The following is a 25,911-nucleotide window of genomic DNA, read 5'->3' on the forward strand; positions in this document are numbered from 1 at the left end:
GGGGTGTACAAAGTTAAAAATCACACAACACCAGGTTATCGTCCAACAGATAAGACTATCACCTGATGAAGGAGCGTTGCTCCGAAAGCTAGTGTGCTTCCAATTAAACCTGTTGGACTATAACCTGGTGTTGTGTGATTTTTAACTTTGTCTAGAGATGTGCAGACGAAGTGGGTTAGCCATAGTAGGTGTGGTGTTACAGGGATGGGGTGCTGGCCAGAGAGTCAGTGCAGATTCGATAGGTCGAATGGCCTCTTTCCGCATTGTAAGAACGTCTGTAAGGTGTTAAACCTCTGGGAAATTGTCGTTAGACAAGTCACAACATGAATGCCTCAATAATCAAGTTTTTAGGTTCGATGAAATATATCTCCCCTTTAATCAATGTACTGGAATGTAGGGGATAGAGTAGATAACCATTAGAAATATTTAAATAATTTATATTACTATTAGCTACAAAGTTAACAAAAACGGAAAATGCGGAAAGGTGTATTTTTGTTTGTTTTAGCAGAATTAATTTACGATGGGCACATCTAAAGAGAAAGTGAGGACTTCAGATGCTGGAGATCAGAGCTTTAAAAAAATGTGTTGCTGGAAAAGCGCAGCAGGGGAGGAGAGCTTCTTCAAGTAAGGCATCCTTGCAAGAGGATTCGCAGTAGGTTAAAATCAACCAGGAGAAAGTGAGGACTGCAGATGCTGGAGATCAGAGCTTAAAAATGCTGCCTGACCTGCTGCGCTTTTCCAGCAACACATTTTTAAGCTCTGGAAGAGGCACAACGGCGAGTTACACGCTAGAATAAAACGGAGAATAATGCTGGAGAAACTCAAAAGGTAGAGATGTCACGGTCTGACCGGACTCCCGCAGGGCTGGTTCACACTCTGCGGTTCCCGCCTGAGCCTCAATGGGACAGGGACAGGGACAGGGACACACACGGAGGGGGGGAGGGGGGAAGAGCACTTACCCGGCTCGGCGACAGCGGCCTACAAACACCGCTCGTGGGAAACCGCAACATCGTGTTACAGCCGACAGCGACCCGGGATCGGACACTCCGGCCGGCGCGGTCACACCCGGGATCGGACACTCCGGCCGGCGCGGTCACCGACCCGGGATCGGACACTCCGGCCGGCGCGGTCACCGACCCGGGATCGGACACTCCGGCCGGCACGGTCACCGATCCGGCCCCAGCGACGCCATAACGGCCACTCATGTCCCACTTCTTCAGTAACGCCTCAAACACAGTGCATGCCGGGATTTGTAGTTCAGTGTCTCGGCGATGTCCCGCCCAGCTCATCGTCAGAGACTACAACTCCCAGGACTCAGCTTGATGGCGCTTACGCACTGAGCCTTTCCGGTGGGTAAACGAGCAGCAAAGATGGCAGCGGCGGAGAGGGGCGGTGATGGAGGTGGCAGGGTCCTGTGCCTCTTTGATGTGGATGGGACCCTCACGAAACCCCGGCAGGTAGGGCCTCAGACTGCAACAGTGTGCGGTGTCCTCGGTCAGACCAGTGGTGATAATAATCCCCCAACAGGTTTGTGACCGGGGGGAGAGAGGGAGGATCCCGGGGTCGGTCTGTGGCGGGGATTAGATCCATTCGTTTTGAGTTCCTCATAATTGATGCTTTCTCTTTAATGAAACCACAGGTATTGTCTAATAAATAAAATCCCTCTTTAGAAACAAAAAGCTAATGAAAAGAATTGAACTTAAGAAAAACTTTTAAAAATGAATTAAATGCCCTGTCTAACCTCCGGTGGATGTTTTGAGACGCATTTGTTTAAAGCCTTGTTTCAGAGAGCTTGCCATTTAAAATATGTGTCTATACGATGGATATGTATTTAGTTCGGGAATTATGGCCTTTTTATGCAGCATCTTTCATTTATTTACACCCTGCTGTTTCCTTACCCTAATGTCACCTTTAGAAAATCACTCCGGAGATGGATGAATATATACAACGTTTAAGGGAAAAGGTGAAAATTGGAGTTGTGGGCGGTTCTGATTTCGATAAAATCAAGGAGCAGCTCGGAGCTGATGGTGAGTCTTTGCTTTTGAACAAGACCATGGGCGAGAAGGAGTCCAGCGCTAGATTTTGTACACCTTGCTCCAGATCAAAAGGCGATCGCTGTAGAACTTGTTACTAACCCTAAACGCCTGTGACCTATCTATGACATTCGATTTTGAAAAGAAATCTCTCTGCCCTGTGCAAAACTGAAAGTTGGTTCCCCCTAAATGATGGTGAAAGCAGTGTGCTGATATAACCAATCAGAATAGCAAAGATGACGTGGCAATTCCGGGAGCTGGGTTTACAGTGTACTAATCAGTAAATAGGACATTTTGGAGGCACACTCCAGTTACAAGTGAAAACACCCTGGCAGACGGACACAGCTGTATGCTGTAATTATTCAGCATGAAGTTTCCAATTGGTCAGAGCCCAATTTGTGCTATCTGCCTCAAACTGCAGTTCTGCTTATCAAAGGTTCAGTTTTATCTGAATTTACCTTTCAGAGGTTACAATATGAATATGATAATAAGAAATAGGAGAAGGCTATTCAGCCTAAGCCTGCTCTGCCATTCGATAAGGTGGCTGATGTTGTTGCTGCAACCTCAAAGCGACTTTCTTGCCTATTCCCGTTACCCTGAATTCCATTGTAAATCCTAATTTCGCTAATATATTCAGCCTCCATAGCCGTCTGGGGAATAGAATTCCAAAGACTAGCATCTTTGTTTCCTCTAATTTCTCATGCCACTGTGCAGACCTCCCAATACATTGGTACATCAGTCAGCATACGGCTTTGAGGGAACATTGCTGACAGCCATCCTCATCATTGTCTTAAAAAGATGACCCTTTATCTTTAAGCCACTGTTCAATGTGGGAATTCTCTACTTATCAATATTTAAATTAATTTTGGCTCGAATTGAAATACATCGAGGACAAAATAGATGATTCAGTCTTTGAGAGAAAGTGAGGGCTGCAGATGCTGGAGATCAGAGCTGAAAATGTGTTGCTGGAAAAGCGCAGCAGGTCAGGCAGCATCCAAGGAACAGGAGAATCCGCGTTTCGGGCATAAGCCCTTCTTCAGGAATGAGGAAAGTGTGTTCAGCAGGCTAAGATAAAAGGTAGGGAGGAGGGACTTGGGGGAGGGGTTTTGGAAATGCGATAGGTGGAGGGAGGTCAAGGTGAGTGTGATAGGCCAGAGTGGGGTGGGGGCGGAGAGGTCAGGAAGATGATTGCAGGTTAGGAAGGCGGTGCTGAGTTTGAGGGATTTGACTGAGACAAGGTGGGGGGAGGGGAAATGAGGAAACTGGAGAAATCTGAGTTCATCCCTTGTGGTTGGAGGGTTCCCCGGCAGAAGATGAGGCGCTCTTCCTCCAACCGTCGTGTTGCCATCGTCTGGCGATAGAGGAGTCCAAGGACCTGCATGTCCTTGGTGGAGTGGGAGGGGGAGTTAAACTGTTGGGCTACGGGGTGGTTGGGTTGGTTGGTCCAGGTGTCCCAGAGGTGTTCTCTGAAAAGTTCCGCAAGTAGGCGGCCTGTCTCCCCAATATAGAGGAGGCCACATCGTGTGCAGCGGATGCAATAGATGATGTGTGTGGAGGTGCAGGTGAATTTGTGGCGGATATGGAAGTGTCCCTTGGGGGCCTTGGAGGGAAGTAAGGGGGGAGGTGTGGGCGCAAGTTTTGCATTTCTTGCGGTTGCAGGGGAAGGTGCCGGGAGTGGAGGTTGGGTTGGTGGGGGGTGTGGACCTGACGAGGGAGTCACGGAGGGAGTGGTCTTTTCGGAACGCTGATAGGGGAGGGGAGGGAAATATATCACTGGTGGTGGGGTCCGTTTGGAGGTGGCGGAAATGACGGCGGATGATACGTTGGTGGGGTGGTAGGTGAGGACCAGTGGGGTTCTGTCCTGGTGGCGGTTGGAGGGGCGGGGCTCAAGGGCGGAGGAGCGGAAAGTGGAAGAGATGCGGTGGAGGGCATCGTCGACTATGTCTGGTGGGAAATTGCGGTCCTTGAAGAAGGAGGCCATCTGGGTTGTACGGTTTTGGAACTGGTCCTCCTGGGAGCAGATGCGGCGGAGACGAAGGAATTGGGAATATGGGATGGCGTTTTTACAGGGGGCAGGGTGGGAGGAGGTGTAGTTTAGGTAGCTGTGGGAGGAGGTCGGTTTATAGTAGATGTCAGTGTTGATTCGGTCACCCGAGATAGAAATGGAAAGGTCTAGGAAGGGGAGGGAGGTGTCTGAGACGGTCCAGGTGAATTTGAGGTCGGGGTGTTGGTAAAGTGGATGAACTGTTCAACTTCCTCGTGGGAGCACGAGGCAGCGCCGATACAGTCATCGATGTAGCGGAGGAAAACGTGGGGGGTGGTGCCAGTGTAGCTGCGGAAGATGATTCAGTCCCAAGTCACCTGAGACATGCTTCCCCCAGAGGCCATGTGCCGCTTTGTTGTGGATTTTAGAGGAACAAAGCTTACATAACTTTAGTCCAGTATTGTGAAATCACTAAATTATGGTTCCTAATAATACACATATGGATCTCATAAATAACTAATTCAAAGATAAAGAGACATATACAATAAATAGTAGTTACTCTTCGTTATAGTCTTGGTAACTGAGTCTGCACTTAAAATATCTCATTAAAGATATCAAATATAGACTCATTGGTCTTGACATGATGCACCAAGTCAGGAGGTTAATACCAAGAGACCAACCCGTTCCCTCCTGTTCCAACTTTGAAGTTTACCTTCAGATACAGAGAAGCTGAAGCTTTAGGGGTGCCCAATTAGCCAACCAAAATTGTGATTCGATCAGTGAAACTTGAACAGAAATAGAGGTTACAAGACAATAAGATATTGGAGGAGGAGTAGGCCATTCAGCCATCTACTTTGCCAATCAATGGGTGATCTGATACTCCTCAACTCCAATTCCCCATAGCTCTTGTATCTATGCTTGGATATACAACTGATAACAACTGAGCATGTACAGCCTTCAGCAAAGAATTCCACATATTCACTACCCTCTGGGAGAAGAAATTCCTCCTCATGTGACTTAAATGTCCACTTTTGGAATCATAGAACCCCTACAGTCGACCAACACCCTGGAGTTGTTCAGGGAGAGGTGGGCGCCACAGGGAGTGGAGTGCATTATTTCTCCCTCCAACTCTATTTTGATTTAGTTCCTACCCTCCCCTTCACTGTTTTGATCACACAGCACTGCCCTTTGATGAGAAGGGCAGTGTTTGTCACTGGCCACCCGGGTGTTTTCCTGTCTTCCTGGTGGTGGAATTTGGATAAAGATTTGTGCACTTTGTGTCTTTCACTGTGTCTCACACCTGCACACACACACCATGGGTGCTGGGGAAAAAATAAGCACTACCGCACTTAGGTGGTAGTGTGGGAAAAAAAAAGAAAAAAAAATAGAACCCCTACAGTGTGGAAGCAGACCATTCGGCCCAATTGTGCCCTCTGATCATATACTCTGCCTTATGGGGAAACAACTCTCTGCATCCACCCTGTGAAATCCCTAAGAATCTTGTATGTTTCAATGAGGTGACCTCTCATTCTCCTAAGTTTCAATGAGTACAGGCTTACCCTTGCCGCACAAGAAGTTCCTTCCATGCCTGAGATCATTCTCATGAACCTTCTCTGGGCTGCCTCCTCTGCTGATGTATCTCCTCTGCTGGTGTATCTTTTATAGAAAAGAGGATCAAAATTGTTCATAGGATTCTAGGTGTGGTCTAACTAGTGCCTTGTATTCTTTTAGCAAGATTGCCCTGTTTATATACTCCATTCCATTTGAATTAAGGACCAACATTCTATTTGCCTCTCTGTTCCCTGCTGAACTTGTGTGGTTGCAGTTTCTATGCTGCAGATTTCTGCAGTCCTTCTCCATTTAACTAATATTCAAGTTGTCTATTCCTGTTCAAGTGCTTAACTGTACATTTTCCCAAATTATCTTCCACATGCCAATTTTTCCCACTCATTTTACCTGTCTACCCCTCCCTGTAGATTCTGTGTCATTCTCACTATTTGCCTTCCTACCTATTTTTGTCATATATAATTAGTACATTCACTTCCTTCATCCAAGTCATTAATCTCTATATTCCAGAAAAGTTTCAGGGGATTGGAAAACTACCAGCATGACACCCTTATTCAGAAAGGGAGGAGACAAAAACACATAATTATATGCCAATGAGCTTTGATTGCCCCAGCACTGATCCATGTGACACTCTGCTAGTTATAATCTGGCAACCTGAAAATGCTTTTTTTAATCCCACCGCTCTGTCTTCTATTAATTAGCCAATCCTTTGTCCATGTTAATTTACTATGCCCAACCCATTGGCTCTTATTAAGCAACATCAAAGCCCTCTTGGAAATCTAAATGTATTATGTCTACTGGTTCCCCTTTGTCTATTCTGCTTGGTATCTCTTCAAATAATTCAAAGAAATTTGTCAGGTATAGTTTCTGCTTCATGAAGCCATGCTGGCTCTACTTGATTATGTTACTTATTTCTAAATGCTCTGCTGTTATATCTTTTACAACAGACTTTAAAGGTTTATCAATGACAGAAGAGAGCTTATTTGCATATAATTATCTGTGTTTGTTTCCTCCCTTTCTGAATAAGAGTGTCACATTGGTAGTTTTCCAATCCCCTGGAACTTTCCTGGAATCTAAGGATTCCTTGAAGATTACTACCAGTGCACCCACTACATCTGCAGCTACTTCCTTTAACAAGATGCAATCTATAGCCCCATTAGGTTCCCTATTACATTTTCTGTAGCTATTACATTTTGTATTTATTTCATCTCCACCTTTTTCCCTTAGTCATTTAGTATTTTTGCTAGCAGAGATCTTCTCCTAGTTCCTGGTTTCTCATTATTATTTCTCCAGCCTTGTTGTCTGAGGGATATATGATCACTTTGGCTTCTCCCTTCCTTCTTTGTTTATCTTTAAAGAAGCTTTTATTGTATGTTTTTAAATTACTTGCTCAGTCAACCCAATCCACCACCTTTTCCTCCCTGGCTATCCTTTGAAAAAGTCACATATCCCAGAATGTTTAGCTCCCAGCTCTGATTCTAACAGTCTGAAGATCGTATTCATCAAGCTCTATTTGTGGCATTAGTTTATTTTATTCTGAAAACAATGTGCAATTAAATAAACAGCCATTAATTTTACCTTTCTAACCGTTTTTTGGCAGTGCAGCAATAACAAAAATAGGGAAAGGTAGGAAGAGAGGGAGAGGATTAAATTAATGCATTCCAACCTCTGAGGTGCCCACCTTCCTCTAAATGCTTTGAGGACGTTGGTGAAGAATTTAGCTTATTTTAAAATTTTTAAGAACTCACCTCTTAACACCAAATCACTTGTCTCCTTAATTAAATAAATTATTTAGATGGATATTAGTGAATCAGGTAGGTATTATGACAATCAATATGGTTACATTGTTGCCATTAGGCTGGCTTTTCAGATTTTTTATTGAATTTAGATTTCACCATTTGCCATGGTGGAAAAGCACCTTAAGTCCCCAGAGCCTTAGCTTGAGGCTCTGCATTACAAGTCCAGTAACATGACTGCTATGCCACTGTCTCCACTGAGAACTTGGGTCTTTTTTTATATTTTCTGATTCACCAGTTCAGAGTTGTTGTTGTTACATATCTCTTGAGGTGGGAATTGCTCCTAGGACTCCTGGCCCCATTGTAGGAACACTATCACTGTATCACGATCCCTCTAGAAATCAGCTTTTTTTTTTCCCCTGGAGCAGATCTGTTTGAACATTAAACAACCTAGTTTCTAAATCTTGGAAAAACTAGAATAGAAAGGCAGGCTGTCAAATCAAACCTCGATAGATTGCCTTCTTTGCCATACCCAACCTCGTTTATGCTACTGGCACTCAACAGGATATCTCCACAGTTTATACAATTTACATTCCTAGATAACTATGTGCAGCCAAATGTTTTTTCAATATATGCAATCAATATTTGTTGCTGTTATGGGGTTAATGGTGTAATTGGTTTTATTTCCCCTTGACTCAGGAAGCAGGATTATCAATCATTTCCTATATCTCATTACTTGCTAGTGACCATGGCATGGAAATGTTCGTGTGTGTCTTTGGGCAATTGCTTGATCTTCCACGCATCTTTGTAAACCTGAGTCTAGATTAGAGTGGTGCTGGAAAACTACCAACTTTACAAAGCTCAATTATATTGAACATAATGTGATTTAATTTGCAGTTGTATGTTACAGGATATTTTTAATGCAACGTATTTAGTGACTGGTCTAATTTTTTTGTATTTCATCTTTAAGTCACTGGTCAATAGGCGGTATGCTGTTCAGAGTTGAATCAACAACTGAAGCAAACTATGCCATTTAATTGGTCGTCTGTACAGAGACTTATTGCATTATGGCCTCAGAAAAATGAATGGCTCGGTTGTTATTCTAAAACATCTGTTCTATTTTCCTTTCAGTTGTTTGCAAAGTCGATTACGTATTCGCTGAAAATGGCTTAGTTGCATATAAAGCTGGCAAGTTTTTTGCGAAACAAGTACGTTTTCTCAATACTGAAATTCACCTGCATGTGTTTAGGGTGAAATAATGCCCTTTTTATTATTAATATATGCTTATCCCCAGGAGATACTTATTTTTGATTTGTTGAACTAGCTTATTCTGATCCTCTTTTCTCAAATACAGAAATGTAAAAGGAGTTTGTTTAATCTTTCACACTGACACAGCACTGGAAAATGTGTGTACAAAGCTTTCAGCTGAAAATATGCAGCAGCAATTTATGCACCCAGCATTACTGATCAGCTGGAAATTGAACGAATATTTTCTTTTGAAAACTCAGTTATGAAACTTTCAACATTTGTCCTATTTTAATAGACCACTTAATCTCTCTCATTCTTGAATGCCAATATTATTTTTGCTGCTGATCAAATTTTATTTGTCTCGTTCTCTTACTTTTGTTTTATTCATTATTGGAACATGGGTGTCGCCGGTTGGCCAGCATCTATTGTTCATATCAGGTTCCGCATAAATGAAATAAAAACAGCAAAAAATTGCTAGTGTAAATTAAAATCTAAAATTCGCCATATATTAGATTGTAACAAAAGTATATAATAATGATGTAAAATCTGTTTTCTAATTTTCATCTTCGTCACTAATTTTATATTCTCCTTCATTCAGTCGTGGCTGTAAGTTTCTCAGCACCATTCTCCTGCCTTCTCTATGTAACCCTTGGTCCCCTTACAAATCAATAACTTATCCATCTCTGTCTTAAAGGTACTCAATGACTTGGCCTCTATAGCCTCTGCGGCAATGAGTTCCACAGATTCATCACCCTTTGGCTGAAGAAATTCTTCTTCTTCTCAGTATTAAAGGGCCGTCCCTTCACTCCAAGGCTGTCCTGTCGTGTCCTTATCTCTCCAACTAGTGGAAACATTTTCTCCTCTTCCACTCTATCAAGGCCTCTCAGTATTCTGTAAGTTTCAATCAGACTCCCCTCTCATCCTTCTGAATTCTACTGACATAGACCCAGAGTGCTCAACTATTTCTCATGACAAGCCCTTCATCCCTGGGATCATTCTTTGTAAACCTTCTCTGGAACTTCTCCATGCCAGCACATCTTTCCTTAGATATAGGACCCAAAACTGCTCACAATATTCCAAATGTGGTCGAATCAGAACCTTATACAACCTCAGAAGTTCATCTCTTGCTCATGTCCTAGCAGTTTTGAAATGATGTTACACTGCATTTGCCATCCTAACTTCCAACTGAATCAGTATATAAACCTTAACAGAATCCTAAACTAGGCAGATAGGACCTTTGTGCTTCAGATTTCCAAAGCTTTTCCCTATTTATAAAATATTCTATGCCTCTATACTTCCTACCAAAGTGCATAACCACAGTTTCCCCAGGGAAGTAAAAACATTCATGACAACTGAAGCTAACACAGGTTCTGTTTTGAACCCCTGTTCATTAATGGTCAGGGGTGAGCCTGCACTGACACAGCCTGCCATCCAAGAACATCAGCGTCTTCCGATTGACTAAGAAGCCAGTGAAAGGAGGATATTCTGTTTGGAGCAAGATTACTGAGCTCTAATGAACACATTATCAGGATCAGAGGATGTCAAACAGGTTTTAGTTCAGATCACAAAAATGTGAAATGGAGAAGTATTACTCTGCTGGGCAACCTAAAGAGTTTTATTTTAACTGAATGGGAATCAAATTAGGAGACAATTTGCACACCTATTGTTTACATGTTGCACTGATAACTTTAAAAACAGCAAATTGTAACGGTAGATATATCTATTATACTGTTGTACTGTGTTTAAAACTGTGCTATTACCAGGGACCTGCTTACCAGGAGTCAAATCTTTTTAAAAATTTCATATGGAACTATTGAGTTGAATTCTAATTTGCAGCCATGAATGACCGATTAAAACCGTTGAAATTGACAGCATATGAAGAAGCCATCCCCACCTGCTGACTTGCAATTTGAACTGCAACACATTAGGCTATCTACAAGCGATGTCCTTGGAAGAGGTGGGAAGTCGATTACAGTATGCCAACAGGTCAATTCCAGCAATATTAAAAGGCTTCTGCAATTTTACTCAAATGCCAGGGGCTTTCCAGAACTTGCCATTGAAACCAAGTTAAAATACAACAACAGGTAAAGCAGTTAGGTGGGTTGCCCATGGTATTCTGGAAGTCTAGGTTAGATGGATTAGCCATGGGAAATGCAGGGTTACAGGGATAGGGTGAAATACTGTTTGGAAGGTTGGTGTGAACCTGATGTGCTCCCACACAGTAGAGATTCTATGATTTGGAACAAATATCAGGGAAATATGCCAGTAAATCCTGAATCCTCGCATGCTCTTTTGTATGATTGTATTAAAGGCTTTGCTCACAATACTTGTGCTGAGGGAGAACTTTGTTGATTTTGGAGATTTCCATGGACATCTTTGCAGATCCATTAGATCAGCATCAGAGTTTGGCTTATGTAGTGTTACTCTGCATCTCAAATGAGAATCAAGATTAGCAACACTAACAGCAGGAGGAGCGACAGCCTGACACTCGTAAAAGTGCAGCTCCGTAGAAGAGAGGAAATTTGAAAGGCATAACTTATAAGAGGTAATAACCACCTCGTAGGTCTGAAGGCAGAGGGTAAGCTTCCTCCGTTGGCACAACAATAGCTTGGTAGATCTATGATCTCGCATAAGATTTGTAGAAACAAATGCTAGAAATGAAAAACCTAAGCGAACTAGGTAACTATACTTTACTAGGCCTGTTGGAGATTAAAAGCGTGAAGTAAAACTGTCAGGGTAAGAATGTTTTAGGTGATCATTATTCACATGGTTATTGGCTATTGATGTCAAGCCATCATGAGTGGGTGTTCTTTGTCATGTGGCTGCCTTCAATTTAATTGTGTTACCATGGAAGCCTCTATTGCTGTTGCAAAGTATGCTGAGGCTCCACTAATGTCTGGCCTTCCCAGCAGTTTAGTTGAGGGATTGATGGAAAGCCACCTTTGCCCTTTACCTCCTGTAAATGTTCCTTCTCCGATAAGAGAGAAAAGGCCCATGAGTCAGAGTAATGTCGTTTGTTGACAGATGAATGGATGGGAAACATGGTCAAGAATGGTAATGAGGAAGGATTGTGACATTGGATAAGGATAACGTTGAATGGATAGTTGGGGATGTGAGAAAGGATGAATGATGTGCTGGACTAGGTTTGAGAAGGCAGAATGAGGGAGTTCAGGGGACACATATCAGCATGTAGTTGACTGTATCACTTTTCTGCCTTACGTATATCATTAAATGGCTTTCAGCATTGAATTCATGGGCAGCTGTCAACAATGTATTTCATGTTTCACTAGATTTTCTCCACCAGTCAGTGAGCAAGTGTATCTCTCTGGGACCTTAAGTGGGCCATTTAACAACTTCCAGCTTCACAAACAGGCATCACTAAAGTCAGATGCGTCCAAACCCCATTCTGCCAATTCCTTCAGTTGTGCTCTCAACTCCAGACTACATCAAATCCCATGTTTGCAATGTCTTTTTAAATACTTTAAACGGGGTAGTATAGTGGCTCAGTGGTGAGCACTGCTATCTCACAGTGCCAGGGACCCAGGATGACTGCCTGGTGTTTGCACATTCTCCCCATGTCTGTGTGGGTTTCCTACAGGCACTATCAGGCCTCTACCCACCCAGGTACTTTGAACCCAGCCCATTGTTTTTCAATGAAATAAAATATACTTCACGAGTACTTTTGTTTTATGTCATAATTTTTAGACCATCCAGAGCCTTGTTGGTGAGGATATTCTGCAAGACCTGATCAATTACTGTCTAAATTATATGGCCAAGATTAAGCTGCCTAAAAAAAGGTAAATGTTTTTTACCTAGAATAACCTTTTTCTCTCTAGTTTGCATTGTCTTCTTGTAGCAACATTAATTCAACCATTCTACATGAATTCTTACATTTTTATTATTAACTTTGTTGACAATGTATTCAAATGAATTCTAATGAATTAAAGAAAAGTAATAATCAGAACATAATGGAAATAGGAGTAAAAACTGGACCTCATTACAACTGTTATTGGCCTCTACGTTCCACCTTATTCTGTCTCATTATCTTTAAGTATAAGTTATATTTGACAATTTCCAGTTTTTTTATCCCTAACATGTTTGGAAGACTAGGATTATCCCAGAATCCTCAGACATAAATATGAAATTTATGTTGTTTAATTTTGACTAACTTCATTTGTACTGTATGACATTATACTCACCTACAAATTCTGAGTGATTGCACTTATTTATTATTTCTGGCAATCCCTCCCTTTCAATTACAAGCTTGTCACCATAATCTCTCGCTCACATATCGCTTCCTTGTTTATTGCCTGATGTGCTTAGCATTAGTGATTTTATCGCCCATTAAGTGCTAATTTACATTCATATTAGTTTTTCTAATCTCTTCTTCTGGAGGCTTTCTCCATTTATGTTTTTCTTTTTTAAATTAAAGTCCCTTTTAAGGGCTCAATTTTAAGTTTGAAATTATCTCGTCTCTATGCATCCAGAGAATCTCAACTTTCAAAACATCACTTTTATCGCCTACTGGAATATATTTAATTATATCTCTTTCCTCTCTATCCCTTTCCATCTTATTTAAATATTCCATTTTCTGATCCACAGTCATTTTACAAATGTTTAAACTGTGAATTGTTACTGTTGAACATTATAAATTATACTGTTATAATTCTTATCCTCAAACTTTCTGAGCAAATGTACATTGTAACCACTGATTTAGATGTTCTGTTAACTTTGGTTACCTGTTAACTCTACTTCATTATCTGGAAGCAGCACAAGTAGTGCTTTCTTTCCCTTGTTCAAGGATAAATATACTGACTGAGAAGACAGGCACAGACATTGAAAAACGTTCCTTTCTTTTCCAACCTCCCTATAATGGAATAATTAAAAGCCCCATAAATTGTACACTTTGTAAGTACATGTTTATTTAACTTGTCTATAAATAATATCTTTGATTTCTTCACTGGCAGTATATAATGTATTTAATGTGACTAAATCCTCACAATTTCTCAGTTCAGTCCAAATGAGTACTTATGGAATCATTTCTTTTATATATTCTTTATGTTCTAGTTCATGTCAGAATGGTCCTATTTCCTTGCTGAATATTTTATAACCTGGAATATTCCATTGCTAATCCTGACTGAGCAATAATTAGGATTCTGTAATTATTGTAATGCCATGATTTTCTATTTTAATGAGTCCAGTTCTCTGATTTTGAATCTTGGTAAACTTTAGTTTGGCTTCACTTATTGGACACTTAATTCATCCCATCTTAAATCCTGACCCATTTTTATTATCACGTTCTATATAACTATTTAGCCATTTAAATTTCAAATTATGCATAACTTTTTTTCCAAGCAACCAAGTCTTTTCCTTTACCCAATCCAATATGATATTAGTTCGATCTTCTCCCACAACTAATCACCCTCCTTTAGGCTTTCTCTTTAATATAATTAAGTTTTACCCAGTGCCAAAAGAGCCTGAACGCACTCCCTCCTGTCCCTAACCTATTCTGACACCATGCCACGGATAGATGTTCATTTTTGCTTTTTAATCTGCTCATTTCAGTGCTGTTTTGGATGTAGTTCTCCTTTTTTAAGTTCTTTGGTTGAATAATTTTGTAACAGACCAACTTTTAAGATTACATTTCCTGAATAGATTACAAATCTTTTTTTAAAATGTATTCAATATATTAATCTTAGGAGTTTTCAAAGTGTTTAAATCCCTCCTGGCCAATGAATTGATAATCTGTAATACAATAGTTTGATGTGCTATGCAATTAAAAAATTTCAATAATTTAAACACTAGTGATGATTAGTGACTTAATGATGCTACATTTCCTTCACAGAGGCACATTTATTGAATTCCGTAATGGAATGCTGAACATCAGTCCAATTGGGAGAAATTGCAGCCAAGAAGAACGTATTGAATTCTTCGAACTTGATAAGGTGGGTTCCTTGGAAACAATGCTTAATTCTTCAATAATTTAAATGAAGATGTAGAAAAGCGACTTGAGGACAGCCTGTTAATCTTTAGCAAATTAAAATAATTTCAGATTGAAATACTGGTTTAAAACTGCAGGGTTTCTTTTCACCAGTATGGTGAAACAAAAACGTGTTTATTGGATACAATGCTATTAGGCATTAAGTGGATACAATGCTGTTGAATATCTGGATTTATATTACAATTTTAGTCTTTATTGTTTATTCCCATGATTTTAACTTGCCTCCATGTACTAAACAAGACCTGCAGGTTTGGCTCCGAAATGCTAATTTGATATATTTTTTTATCGGCTCCTTTCATCCAATTCCACTGAAGAGGACTCTGGTTAACAGATGCAGTAAGATGCAGTTTGCTTAGAAATGGAAGATCTTCACTTTAATTTTGTTTTGCTTGTTTGGCAAGTTGGACCCTTTGAAACCTTCCCACAGACCTCCGGGCTTAAAGTATTCAATGGGAATCACCACCTTTAGTTTATTATACTTTTAACAACTTCCAAATTACCAAATGAGAAGATATATTTGAAATAGTAAAAAAAACTCATTAGCTATAAAATAATTTGTTCAAAAAATGTTAATCACCCCATAATTAAAATCCAAAATGGATACATCCATGTACTGTAAACAGTTGAAGACAAGTATTCAATTAATGCTGTCAAAACACCCAAGGATGAATTGAGCAAGGTCCAGTGCTCATATGGCCAATCAATGTGGCACATCAAGCAACAAAGCCAATAGAATGTAGAACTATATTGCTAGTAAAGGAGAGACCAATCATGTTCCAACTGTATCATGTTCTGATCAGATGACCCCTGGGTGATGCATTCATTTCTGGTCATGCAGGGGAAGGGAGATATTCAGCCTGGAAGTGTTTCTAAGAATAGCTGAATGTCAGAGAATTAGATACATTTTTAATTCAGACTTGCCTCTGGAACAGGTGATATTTTAGCTCTAGGACCAGAAGAACAACATTCAAAGGCTATGATTTGTCTACCTTGTAATTTTGTGCCAGCCAAAAATCTTACTCATGAAAATGTAACTTATCATACAGTATCTAGTCATTGCCACATGGTGGTGCTGTAGAACGGGACAATGAAAGTCTGCACTGTTTCAGTAAAGGATTAAATGTACTTTCAGCTGTTTCTGTTATTACTAAGTTTCTTAAAGCATCCGCTGCAGTTGAATACCAGAGCACTACAGTATTATCAGCCTTAAACAGCAATGTACGATATCTTTTGTATCGGTAATATTGGTGCCCAAGCATTGCAGCAAGCAATGATAATCTATGGATTTTTTTCCTTGGTCCAAACTTGGATTGGAACATTTTTTAGCTAAATATTTCACCTGTGGTTTTTCTTTTGTGAAGAAGCATTTCTCTTGATGTTTCAGGAGCTTGCAGTAACTGGACCTTATATTCTATGGTCTGGTTAATGTACTTTTTCTATAATTTGCTGTCCTGAAGTTGCTGATCTGTAAGGTTAACGGTATATTTGTCCACGTAAGAGTCATTGATATATCCAGCATAGAAACAGACCCTTTGGTCCAACTCATCCATGCTGACCAAATATCCTAAATAAATCTAGTCGTATTTGCCAGCATTTCGTCCATATCCCTCTAAACCCTTCCTATTCATATACCCAGCCAGATATCTTCTCAATGTTGTAATTGTACCAGCCTCCACCACTTCCTCTGGCAGCTCATTTTGTACACGCTCTGCATGAAAAAGTTGCCCCTGAGGTCTCTCTCATATCTTTCCCATCTCACTCTCTAGATTTGAACTCTCCCACTTTGGGGGAAAGACCTTACCTGTTCACCCTATCCATGCCCCTCATGATTTTATAAACCCCTATGTGGTCACCCTGAGCCTCTGACTCTCCTGGGAAAACAGCCTCAATCTATACAACCCTCTCCCTATACCTCAAACCTTCCAAACCTGGCAACATCCTTGTGAACCCTTTCCAAGTTTGACAACATCCAATAGCAGGGAGACCAGAATTGCATGCAGTTTTCCAATAGTGGCCTAACCAATATCCTGTACAGCTGCAACATGACCTCCCAACACCTATGCTTAATGCTATGACCAGTAAAGGAAAGCATACCAAATGCCGCCTTCACTATCCTATCTACCTGTGACTCCACTTCCAAGGAACTATGAACCTGCACTCCAAGGTCTATTTGTTCAGCAACACTCCCCAGGACCTTACCATTAAATATATAAGTCCTGCCCTGTTTTGCATTTCCAAAATGCAGCACCTCACATTTAATTAATCTCCATCTGCCATTCTCAGCCCATTGGCCAGTTTGATCAAGATCCAGTTGTAACTCTGAGGTAACCTTCTTCGCTGTCCACTACACCTCCAATTTTGGTGTCATCTGCAAAGTTACTAGTCATACCTCCTCATGTTCACATCTAAATCAGTTATACAAATGACAAAAAGTGGTGGACCCAGCACATAACAAATTGCAACGCAACAGGAATAGCTATTTAACCACTTGAACATATTCTGCTATTCATTTGACTAACTTGTGCCTCAGCTTGATTTTCACACCTTTGATTCATATCTCTTTATCCCTTCATGTTATGCGTAACAAAAAGAGTCATATAGGTTCAGACAGTAGGGAAACCGATCCTTCGGTTCAGCCAGTCCTTGCTGAGCATATGACCCAGTATACAAAGTCCTTCACTTTCAGATCCCCACTATCATTTATGTAGAACAAAATTCCTGATTTAATTCTTAAACAAGCTTAATTCATAAGCTGTTTCTTCTGGATTCCTTCTTCAGGAAATAGTTTTAGTTCTGGATCTACTCTATTAAATCCCTCATTCTGAAGTTCTGAACTTAGAGGAATATGAACCAAATTTAAGCAACAGTCCCCATAATTTAACTTTATACACTCTGGTTCATTCTGGTGAATGTGCACTGTACCTTTTGCTGGACTGGCCCCTAATCACTCATGTACCCTTGACCTGACTACTGCCTCACCCATCTACCACTTACCTACTTTACTCTCTCCCTCAGTCCCCAACAGTTCAATCATCCACTAACATTCAAATGAATCAATAAACTTGCCACACAGCAACTGCAGCTGTAAAAGTGGGTGTGTCCTCTCAACCCAGATTCCACTGCACTGTGCTGAAGCTCTCTGAGGGGGGGCCACACTCTCCCGTTTTTGGAAAAGCCAGCCTCCGAAGGTCCTGGAAGAAATGTGGAAATGTCATGTCGGGGAATGTTCGAACGGTGAGCCAATCCAACATTGATTGTCACTTCTCAGAAGATCCAGGCCAATGTATTATTTTGAGAAGGAGTATTTCTTGATAGAAACAAGCAAACATTTTTATCAATCACTGTGCTTCTACTGACAAAACAAAGTGGACATTTTAATGTTTTTTTAAAATACATATTATTAGAGGGGATAGCCTACAGAAAGTGATGTAAGTACTGATTAGTTTTGAACACAAATGTGCATGTCACTAGACAAACACATTGAAGAAGCATTACCTCATTCAAGCAATAGAAAACTGAATGCAAAAACAAGCATTAGCAAATTAGATCAGTAACAACAATCAGATCTTTATTTTCAATCAAGACAAATAAACCATGCACATTTGTAATGCTGTTTACAAATTCACTGCCAGCTTTTGGCAGGATTGGAAATCTGACTTTCAAACGGCTTTATTAAAGACACTAATGTATAGGTCATGATCATTTCCTAACATTTATTTCCTTTAAGTTTGCTTGTCATTTTTACATTTGTAACAGTCTACAGTGACTAGCCATTCCCACGTCTGTGTTGTACTGTACTCAAATTGTGAGAGTTTGTGTGGCTGCTTTTTTTCTTGCTGTTGCTCATGCTCCTATGAGAGACAGCACATTTTTCTTTCTTAGCAGTTCCTTCAAAGCTCTGACCACTGGATTGTGAACTTCTTAGTGAGAACTTGCACCATGTCAACTGCTTGTCACCATTTGTGGATCGACAAGTGTGTAGCTCCTACAAGACTCTTTTCTCAATGAACATAATGTTTTAAATCAAATTCAAAGAATAACCTAAAAGAATTATATCTGAATTAAAAACTGCAGCCATTTACAGATTCCATTTTGCTGCACAGATTTTTCTGAAGAACAGAAATAAAGTTGATGTGGAATTTTTTAGTTGTATGAGCTTTAATGATGTTTTAACAGATTATTCTTTCAAGTTAGTGCTCATTATGTGTGCCCATTTCTAAATGGAGAGTGAATGCTTTATATTGAATTGAATGATTTGTTGTCACTTGCATTTTAGTGAATAATACATTAAAATAGAGAAAAGCTTCAATTGTCACCACATCTGGTGCAATTTGAGTAATTTAAGTAACAAGATATAACTGAAAGAGTCTATCTTCGTTCTGCCACCTCCACCATGAATCCTGAGCCGGATTACCAGTGACATCGGTACCTCTGCCCCTCCTCCAAAGAGACCCACCAAAGTAGGAGTCACCATTCTTTAGATGCCATCTGTTTGCCGCTGGACCCATCTCACTGACACCGCCACCGAGTCCCATTGCTGAACCCACGTTCGCCCTGCAACCAGGAGCCTGTGGCTCCACTTCTGCCGCCACCACCACCACCACTTCACCGATAAGCAGGACTCCCCGGCCCCAATGCCGCCACCACCTCACCGAAAACCAGCAGTACCTGGTTCCACTGCTGCCTCAGTGACGCCAGGAGTTTCCACTCCTGAAATACTGCCTGCTGCTGCAGCAGCTGCCACCACGTTGCCAGGGCCAGGAGTGCCCACTCTGGGCCTGCTATAGCAGGCTCTGCTGCCAGGACAGGCCACGACTGCCCCAAATGCAGGGAGGGTCACCTTGCTGCCACAACCTCCAATCACCAAGACCTGCAGTGTCTCCACTGCCTCCAACCCCAATCACTGGGAAGCTGCTGCCACTCCACAGTGGCCAGCTGTCACGGCTGTGCTGCTGCTGCTGCCAACTAACCAGCCAAAGAAAAACTAAAGGAAAACAGCAGATGAAACCTGGGCAAGAGCCCACACACAGCCCTCCACCACTATCTTGAACTGCAAAGAAATATCTGCAGATGAGCAAATTGAATATCCATTTAATTTCATTGAATGATAAATGTCAAGTTTAAATTTATCAAGTGGACCAAATTATGAAGTGAAAAAATCTCCAAAGCTGTCAGTGCAACTGACACCAAACCCATATTTTGATCCAGTTTACTGACAACTATGGAAAACTTTTGATCCAATTAAATGTTTCTTACTGCGTGCATTTCGAAACTAGCGACAATTGTGCCTTGTTTTACAACAGGAGAAGATGATCAGAGAAAAATTTGTGGCCGATTTACAAAGAGAATTTGCAGGAAAGGGCCTCACTTTTTCTATAGGTAATTTCAATTCTTTTTCTATTAGCATGGTTGTGCAGTTGGGGGGTGCAGTAATGCAAAATGTTTGTATTTTCAGAAAAGCTGTTATAAGAAAAATTGAAAATTCTGTTGATTCTTTTACAGATTTTTATTTTATCAGTTATTCATTTTTTATGTTCAACAAAATTGAAGATCACACTGCAGTTCAATATGTTTGAGGTTTATATCTATCAGTTCGATATCAATGATCTTTTCACTATCTAGATAGCAACAGCAATGTGGGCAGATGTATTATTGAAGACCAGTTTGCTTTTACACAACAGAACTTTGTGCCATGTTCCAGAAGTAATGAAAATAATCCCAGTTAAAAATTAGTTTGGACTGGATTAATGTACTTTAATGTACTCTTATTAAATACATTTATGCACTCTGTTGTAATTCATCTACAAATGAGTTTTGAAACCTAACCTCCAGATGAAATTTCAGTTGTGCTTTTTGTCTCAAAACACCAGATACTAGAGTTTTAACATTCAGGTCGATAAGATATGAACTCACTTCAATCCTGTTTACACAACAACAGCAACTTCACTGCAGCATTAAGCAAGTAATTAGGAACTGCCTCTGGACTCCGCCATAACTTCCATCATAACTTCAAAAGAGTTTCAGAAATCCAATTTATCCATCTGTCCAGAATTTTGGCTGGTTGGAAAAGCCTTTGAAGAAATTCCAATTGGTTCTATATATATATATAGAACCTTATGAGATGCAGGTCTACATTAACTAATTTGCATAACCCTTGTAGTAGAGATTGGATAAGCAACTGAACTTGATCAGCAAGTAAGAAAGGAATATTGCTGACTTTAAAAGTTTGCTGCATTTGTTATTTATGTTTTCATCATACTTTACCTGGCAGCAATGTTTGGAACTGATTTAAAAGTCAACATTCCACACATTTTTTTGTTTTTATTTCTAAGATACTGGAGTTTCATGATTTGCTTTGTCAGGTGGAAATGTGTAACTAATTTTTAATATGTTTTCATCTCTCCTTTAGGTGGACAGATCAGTTTTGATGTATTTCCAAATGGGTGGGATAAGCGATACTGTCTGGGAATCCTGGAGAGTGACAACTACGAGACAATCCATTTCTTTGGTGATAAAACCTCACCGGTACATACGTAGGGAAGATTGGGGTACAAATGAGGGGTTGGGGATGAAATGCTTATCAGAATCTGAATATTTCCATATTTGTGACGGTAGGGCAAGGGACTTGATAATGAATCAACTGTTGGGAGGTGAGCGATCATTTAAACATTTTGATAAGGTCAACAGCTTGATTGAACCTGTTTTCTAGGTTTTTTTAGTGTTGAACATCTGAGTTTTCCAGGGAAGACAAGCTCAGCTTCAAGGAGAAGCAAGTACTTTTACTTTTTGTAGGACTGGAGGACAGGTCTGGCAGCTGGGAAGAGCATTCCTATCTTCTGATTTCCAGGCAAAGACCAATTAGGACCAAAGAACTCTACAGCATGTGGGGGAAATAGATCTTCCAACTCTGAATATCTACTCCATACGTAAGAAAGCAAGAGCCACCAAAAATTGATATTCTTGAAGTTAAAGTGACACTCCTTTCTCTCAAGTTTTTTTTTATTCGTTTAGGCAATGTGGATTTTGCTGGCTAGACAGCATTTATTGCTCATTTCAAAGTAGAGTACTATAGTGTAAATGAAATATAGCAGCAGCCATGGTCACAGAACAAAAGGGAGGGAAGCTGGTACAAAGTACTTTTAACATATGGTTTAACAAATATTTCAATTTCATTGCAATAGTGTATTGGAAACCTTTAAATGGTTTGGATGTTTCAGTGACTGCCATAGATTCACTTCATAAAAATAAATAATTCTTTAGTGCATTAGACCCCTGTTAAGAGCCTTTAGAGACGATCTACACGCCCTTATCTTTGGCCAGCTCAATTGCATATTGATTGCAGTAGAGATTGGATAAGGGACTGAACCTGTTCAGCACATACACTTCAACAGCAAGTAAAAAAGGATTACTGCTGACTTGAAGTTTGCTGCATTTATCAATATCTTCTTCACATTTTAATATGCAGGATTAGCAGCACATCACTCTAAAAATTTGCAAAGACATCACTCCTTCAGACCGCTGAGCCCTCCTGGGAATTGATGGAAGGATGAACAATTTCATTGTGCTCACTGTTAAACTACCCATATTATCTGGAGGTGCCACTACTGCCAATTTGCTCAACTCAAGTATTAACATGGGTGAATCTCTGTGCTGGAAAAGGTTGGCTCGAGGCTCAATACCAGTTGAGGCGCAGGCCATGTTTATATCAGACCTGTGAACTTCATACCTGCTGCAAGTTGAGAAGGGTGATTTAAAAAAAACAGTAGCAGTCATGTGGAGCTGGAAAGCACTGGTCTGTTCATTGTGGCTCCACCTTTGAAACTCATTCCATGTTTTTCAGACATTTTAATAAGTTGCTAGTAGAGTTTCCTTTAAGCCCGAAATGTCGATTCTCCTGCTCCTTGGATGCTGCCTGACCTGCGCTTTTCCAGCAACACATTTTCACCTAAATATAACCAGGTCATCTCAGACCTGGAAACTCATCTTCAGCATCCAACCCACGAACGTGAGAGAATTGGGGGGAGGGGGGGGAGGAAATCCCACATTAAACATTTCTTCTTGTCTTTTGTAAATTTCCTGCATTCTTATAAATAGCCCAGGAACCCACTGTAAAATATCACCAGCCAACCATGACTGGAAATGTTTTAACAATAAATTATTTCTTTTCTAAACAAATTAAATCTATTTTTTGTAGGGTGGGAATGATTATGAAATCTTCAATGATCCAAGAACTATAGGCCATTCTGTGACATCCCCAGAGGACACCAGGAGAATCTGTGATGGATTGTTTTTCCACTGAGCAATCAGCATTCCAACATAGTTGTGGACTTTTTTCCAAGTTCACATCATCTAGTTGAAGAATTATGTTCGAATTGAATATTTTTTCCTTCTGATTAAATTTTTTTTTTCCAGAGCACTCAGCAGTAATGCTGAAAACTGTTTTTAGTACAAATGCAACTTTTAATTTTTTTAATGGTGTAATACTGAATAACTAGGTGGGTTCTGAGTGTCATCTCAAAGTACAAGAAAAGATTAAATCTGAAAATAACCAGTAGATTTTTATGGCTGAATGGAGTCTAAAGATATTGTTACAATGATTCTGCAAATGCTGAAAATCTGAAACAAATACAGAGAATGTTGGAGAAACTCTGGCAGTTTCCGTGGAAAATGAAACAGTGTTGCGAGTCCAGTAGGACTTGACTTCAGACTTGAAGTCAGTTTTGAAGAAACAAGTCTCACTGGGCTGACTTGTTTCTCTTTTCACAGTTGCTACCTGATCTGCTGAGTTTCTCCAGCATTCTCTGCATTTGTTTGTACTGGAACTACTTACCTCAATGTACAATATTCAGGAAACTAATTTAGCATTTAGTGTACATAAAAATAAGGCAATTGACAAACAGTACTCTAGAAAGATGGTATTCCTTTTTTCAAGTTGATATCATCTGGTTAGCTAAATTACAAATAAAGAAGCTCTAATAGATACTTAATAATTGTACATTCATACGGGGCTTTATTTTATTGCTCAACTTTTGATTCAGTCAAGGACCTATACTCTGCATTTTCCCAATTGTGCTGGTCACTGAGATTTACAAGGATGTAGTAAGATATAACTGAACTAACAGTAGCAACCCTGCAGAGATTTTGCTAATTATATCACAGGTTCTGATTTTAGAATAATGTTCATAGCCCATCTACAGAACCATCTATTGGTGTGTAATCTTCATTTTTAATTATAACTGCAATTTTCCACAATGATGATTCATAATTATTAGATTTTTGGGAAGCCATAATGATCTATCTTTGAATTAATACATTTCCCAATTTGGAAATCATTACATTTCCATCTAAGGATAGCTGTTAATCATATTTACAGAATTATTCCTGCGCAAAAGGCTATTTGACCCATTGTGCCTTGCACCAACTCCACTTTCTAGCCTATTCCTCATATCATTGCATCACACTATCCCCAAAAGGTCCCATACCCTCTTGAATGCCTGAATTGAACCCCGTTTGAATAGTGATGAGCAATTGCTTTTTAGATTTCAAGAAGGTGAACAATATGGATTCCAGAGTTAATACCAGGACCAATGTTTCTCATAATCTATAATAGAGACATAAGAACATGGTACAATAACCTAACTTTCCTACCTCTAACCATATCTATTAAGATAGATACCGTACAAATTTTTTTAATCATAGATATTTATCAGTGTGGGCAAATCATTTTAAATGGTTGTAGCTTTTCTTGTGTTCATTAATTCGAAAAAGGCAGGAATGACAAAACTAGAACTGAATGAAAGACTTATTTTTTAAAAAAGCATCTAGTGAAACGTGCTGTCTTTTCTAACATTTTAATAATTTTGACATCATACAGCATTCAATTTTACATCTTCGTTGAAATTTCTTTATCATAATTGGACATGATCAAAGGTTTTTGTGCATTCTGATGTGATTCTGTACACTGCAAAGCATATTATACCTTTCAAATCAATAAAGCTGCGATCAAAGTTCTTTTAGAAAAAGCTGGCTATAGTCACATCTTTTTGAAAACCTGTTCAAGGACAGATCTACTCCCAGCGTTACATTGAGTTTGTCGTTATCAGACATCTTTTCATCTTCTGTGACTCTCTTCAACCTGTTGATGGCTTGGACTCTAATACATGGTCCAGTTTCTAAATGAAATGTTTGAGTGACCAAAATAGTTACTTACTAATTTAATACTGCAAAGAAAGATAAAGCATTCAGATCCATAAGATCACAATTTCCTCTAATTTGTTTTCATAATATATTAGCATGTTCAATTGTACATTTGAAATAAAAAAGATCAATGCAGTACTCAAAAACATACCTGTCTGGTTCTGTTGCCTTCATTTAAATGTTCTAAAAATATGTAGATTTGCTCCTTCAATCTTGCCAACTAGTCCCATTGACTTCAAAACGTGCATTTTGCAAAATAAATATTTGAAAACTGTGTACCAATTAGAAGGGGAGACTGGTTGTTTTTTACTGGAAAAATACTAAGGAATGAATGAATTCAGATATCAGAGTTACATTTGAGAAGTTAAATGTAGAACTAATAAAATGACAAATTTCTCACTTTGCTTCAAGTTATATTTGTAATGGATAAATTGAACCAGAGGTAATCTTTTATGCTATTTTTGATGTACAATTCTGATTTAGTACTAGTTTTGCGTGAGTAAATGATACACATTTTTTCCCTTTGGATCCCATTTTCTCTTTGAAATGCCTGCAGTTCAACATTTTAAAAAGTTCCATACATGTGTTTAAGCCTGTACAATTCACTGTCCATTAATTAGAATCTGGGGTTTAGTGCACACACCTGTCATGGCTACCTTTCAAGTCCCTCCTCGTTTCAACAGACTACAGCTAGGAAAAGGCTCAGAGGGCTTTAGCCTGTTGGTGAAGGAAATTGGAAACATTTAGAAAGGAAGCAGTATATGAAGGTTGAAGTTACTCACTAAAAGAGAAATTGGTATCAGAAACAGAAAGTGAAGTTAATCAAAATGGTGTAACAGCCAAGAAAGCCTTTTAAACTGGAAGCCCATCTGCAGAATACTCACAAGACACAGATGTCCTTTATTTAAACCTATACAGAGCAAAAAGGTGAAAAATTAACTTGAAATACTGTAACAGATCTATTTAAGAAGAAAGTTTACATCTTAAAGAAACATCACTGGATAGCATCTTTCACTACTAAGTGGATAATAAGTGGTTAAAAAACTCGACTTTTTAATATGGTGGTACTGCATAAATTATTTTTAAAGTTAAAATTATGATGTACAAAGAATGGCATTCTCAATTTGCCTTTATTAGTGATCCATT

At 39.6% G+C, this 25,911-nt stretch overlaps 2 protein-coding genes across 5 annotated transcripts in view; one reads left to right on the plus strand and one right to left on the minus strand.

Annotated features, from left to right (window-relative positions):
- Positions 1-1,387, minus strand: part of LOC122560682 (transmembrane protein 186-like) — a 22,880-nt gene extending 21,493 nt beyond the window's left edge. Inside the window, exons 1-2 of one of the 4 annotated variants that reach the window (XM_043711587.2) lie at positions 1,064-1,387; positions 960-1,029 (exon numbers count right to left, since the gene is read on the minus strand). In XM_043711587.2, the coding sequence (XP_043567522.2) occupies positions 960-1,029; positions 1,064-1,289 (296 nt within the window). In that variant the 5' untranslated portion in view covers positions 1,290-1,387. Of the gene's footprint in view, positions 1-959 lie in introns of all 4 variants that reach the window. The other 3 variants (XM_087997815.1, XM_087997814.1, XM_043711586.2) reach the window with 3 other exon arrangements.
- On the plus strand, positions 1,316-24,437 carry pmm2 (phosphomannomutase 2). Its single transcript, XM_043711588.2, has 8 exons — positions 1,316-1,457; positions 1,916-2,027; positions 8,451-8,527; positions 12,273-12,364; positions 14,413-14,512; positions 19,872-19,947; positions 20,978-21,093; positions 22,763-24,437. Exons 1-8 carry the CDS (start codon positions 1,371-1,373, stop codon positions 22,865-22,867), a joined length of 765 nt encoding a protein of 254 aa, XP_043567523.2. The 5' UTR covers positions 1,316-1,370; the 3' UTR covers positions 22,868-24,437.
- Positions 24,438-25,911: the final 1,474 nt, after the last annotated feature.

Source organism: Chiloscyllium plagiosum, unplaced genomic scaffold, assembly GCF_037043375.1.
Source record: "Chiloscyllium plagiosum isolate Xiang-an unplaced genomic scaffold, Cpla_swu_hap1 HiC_scaffold_20, whole genome shotgun sequence".
Taxonomy (NCBI): Eukaryota; Metazoa; Chordata; class Chondrichthyes; order Orectolobiformes; family Hemiscylliidae; genus Chiloscyllium; species Chiloscyllium plagiosum.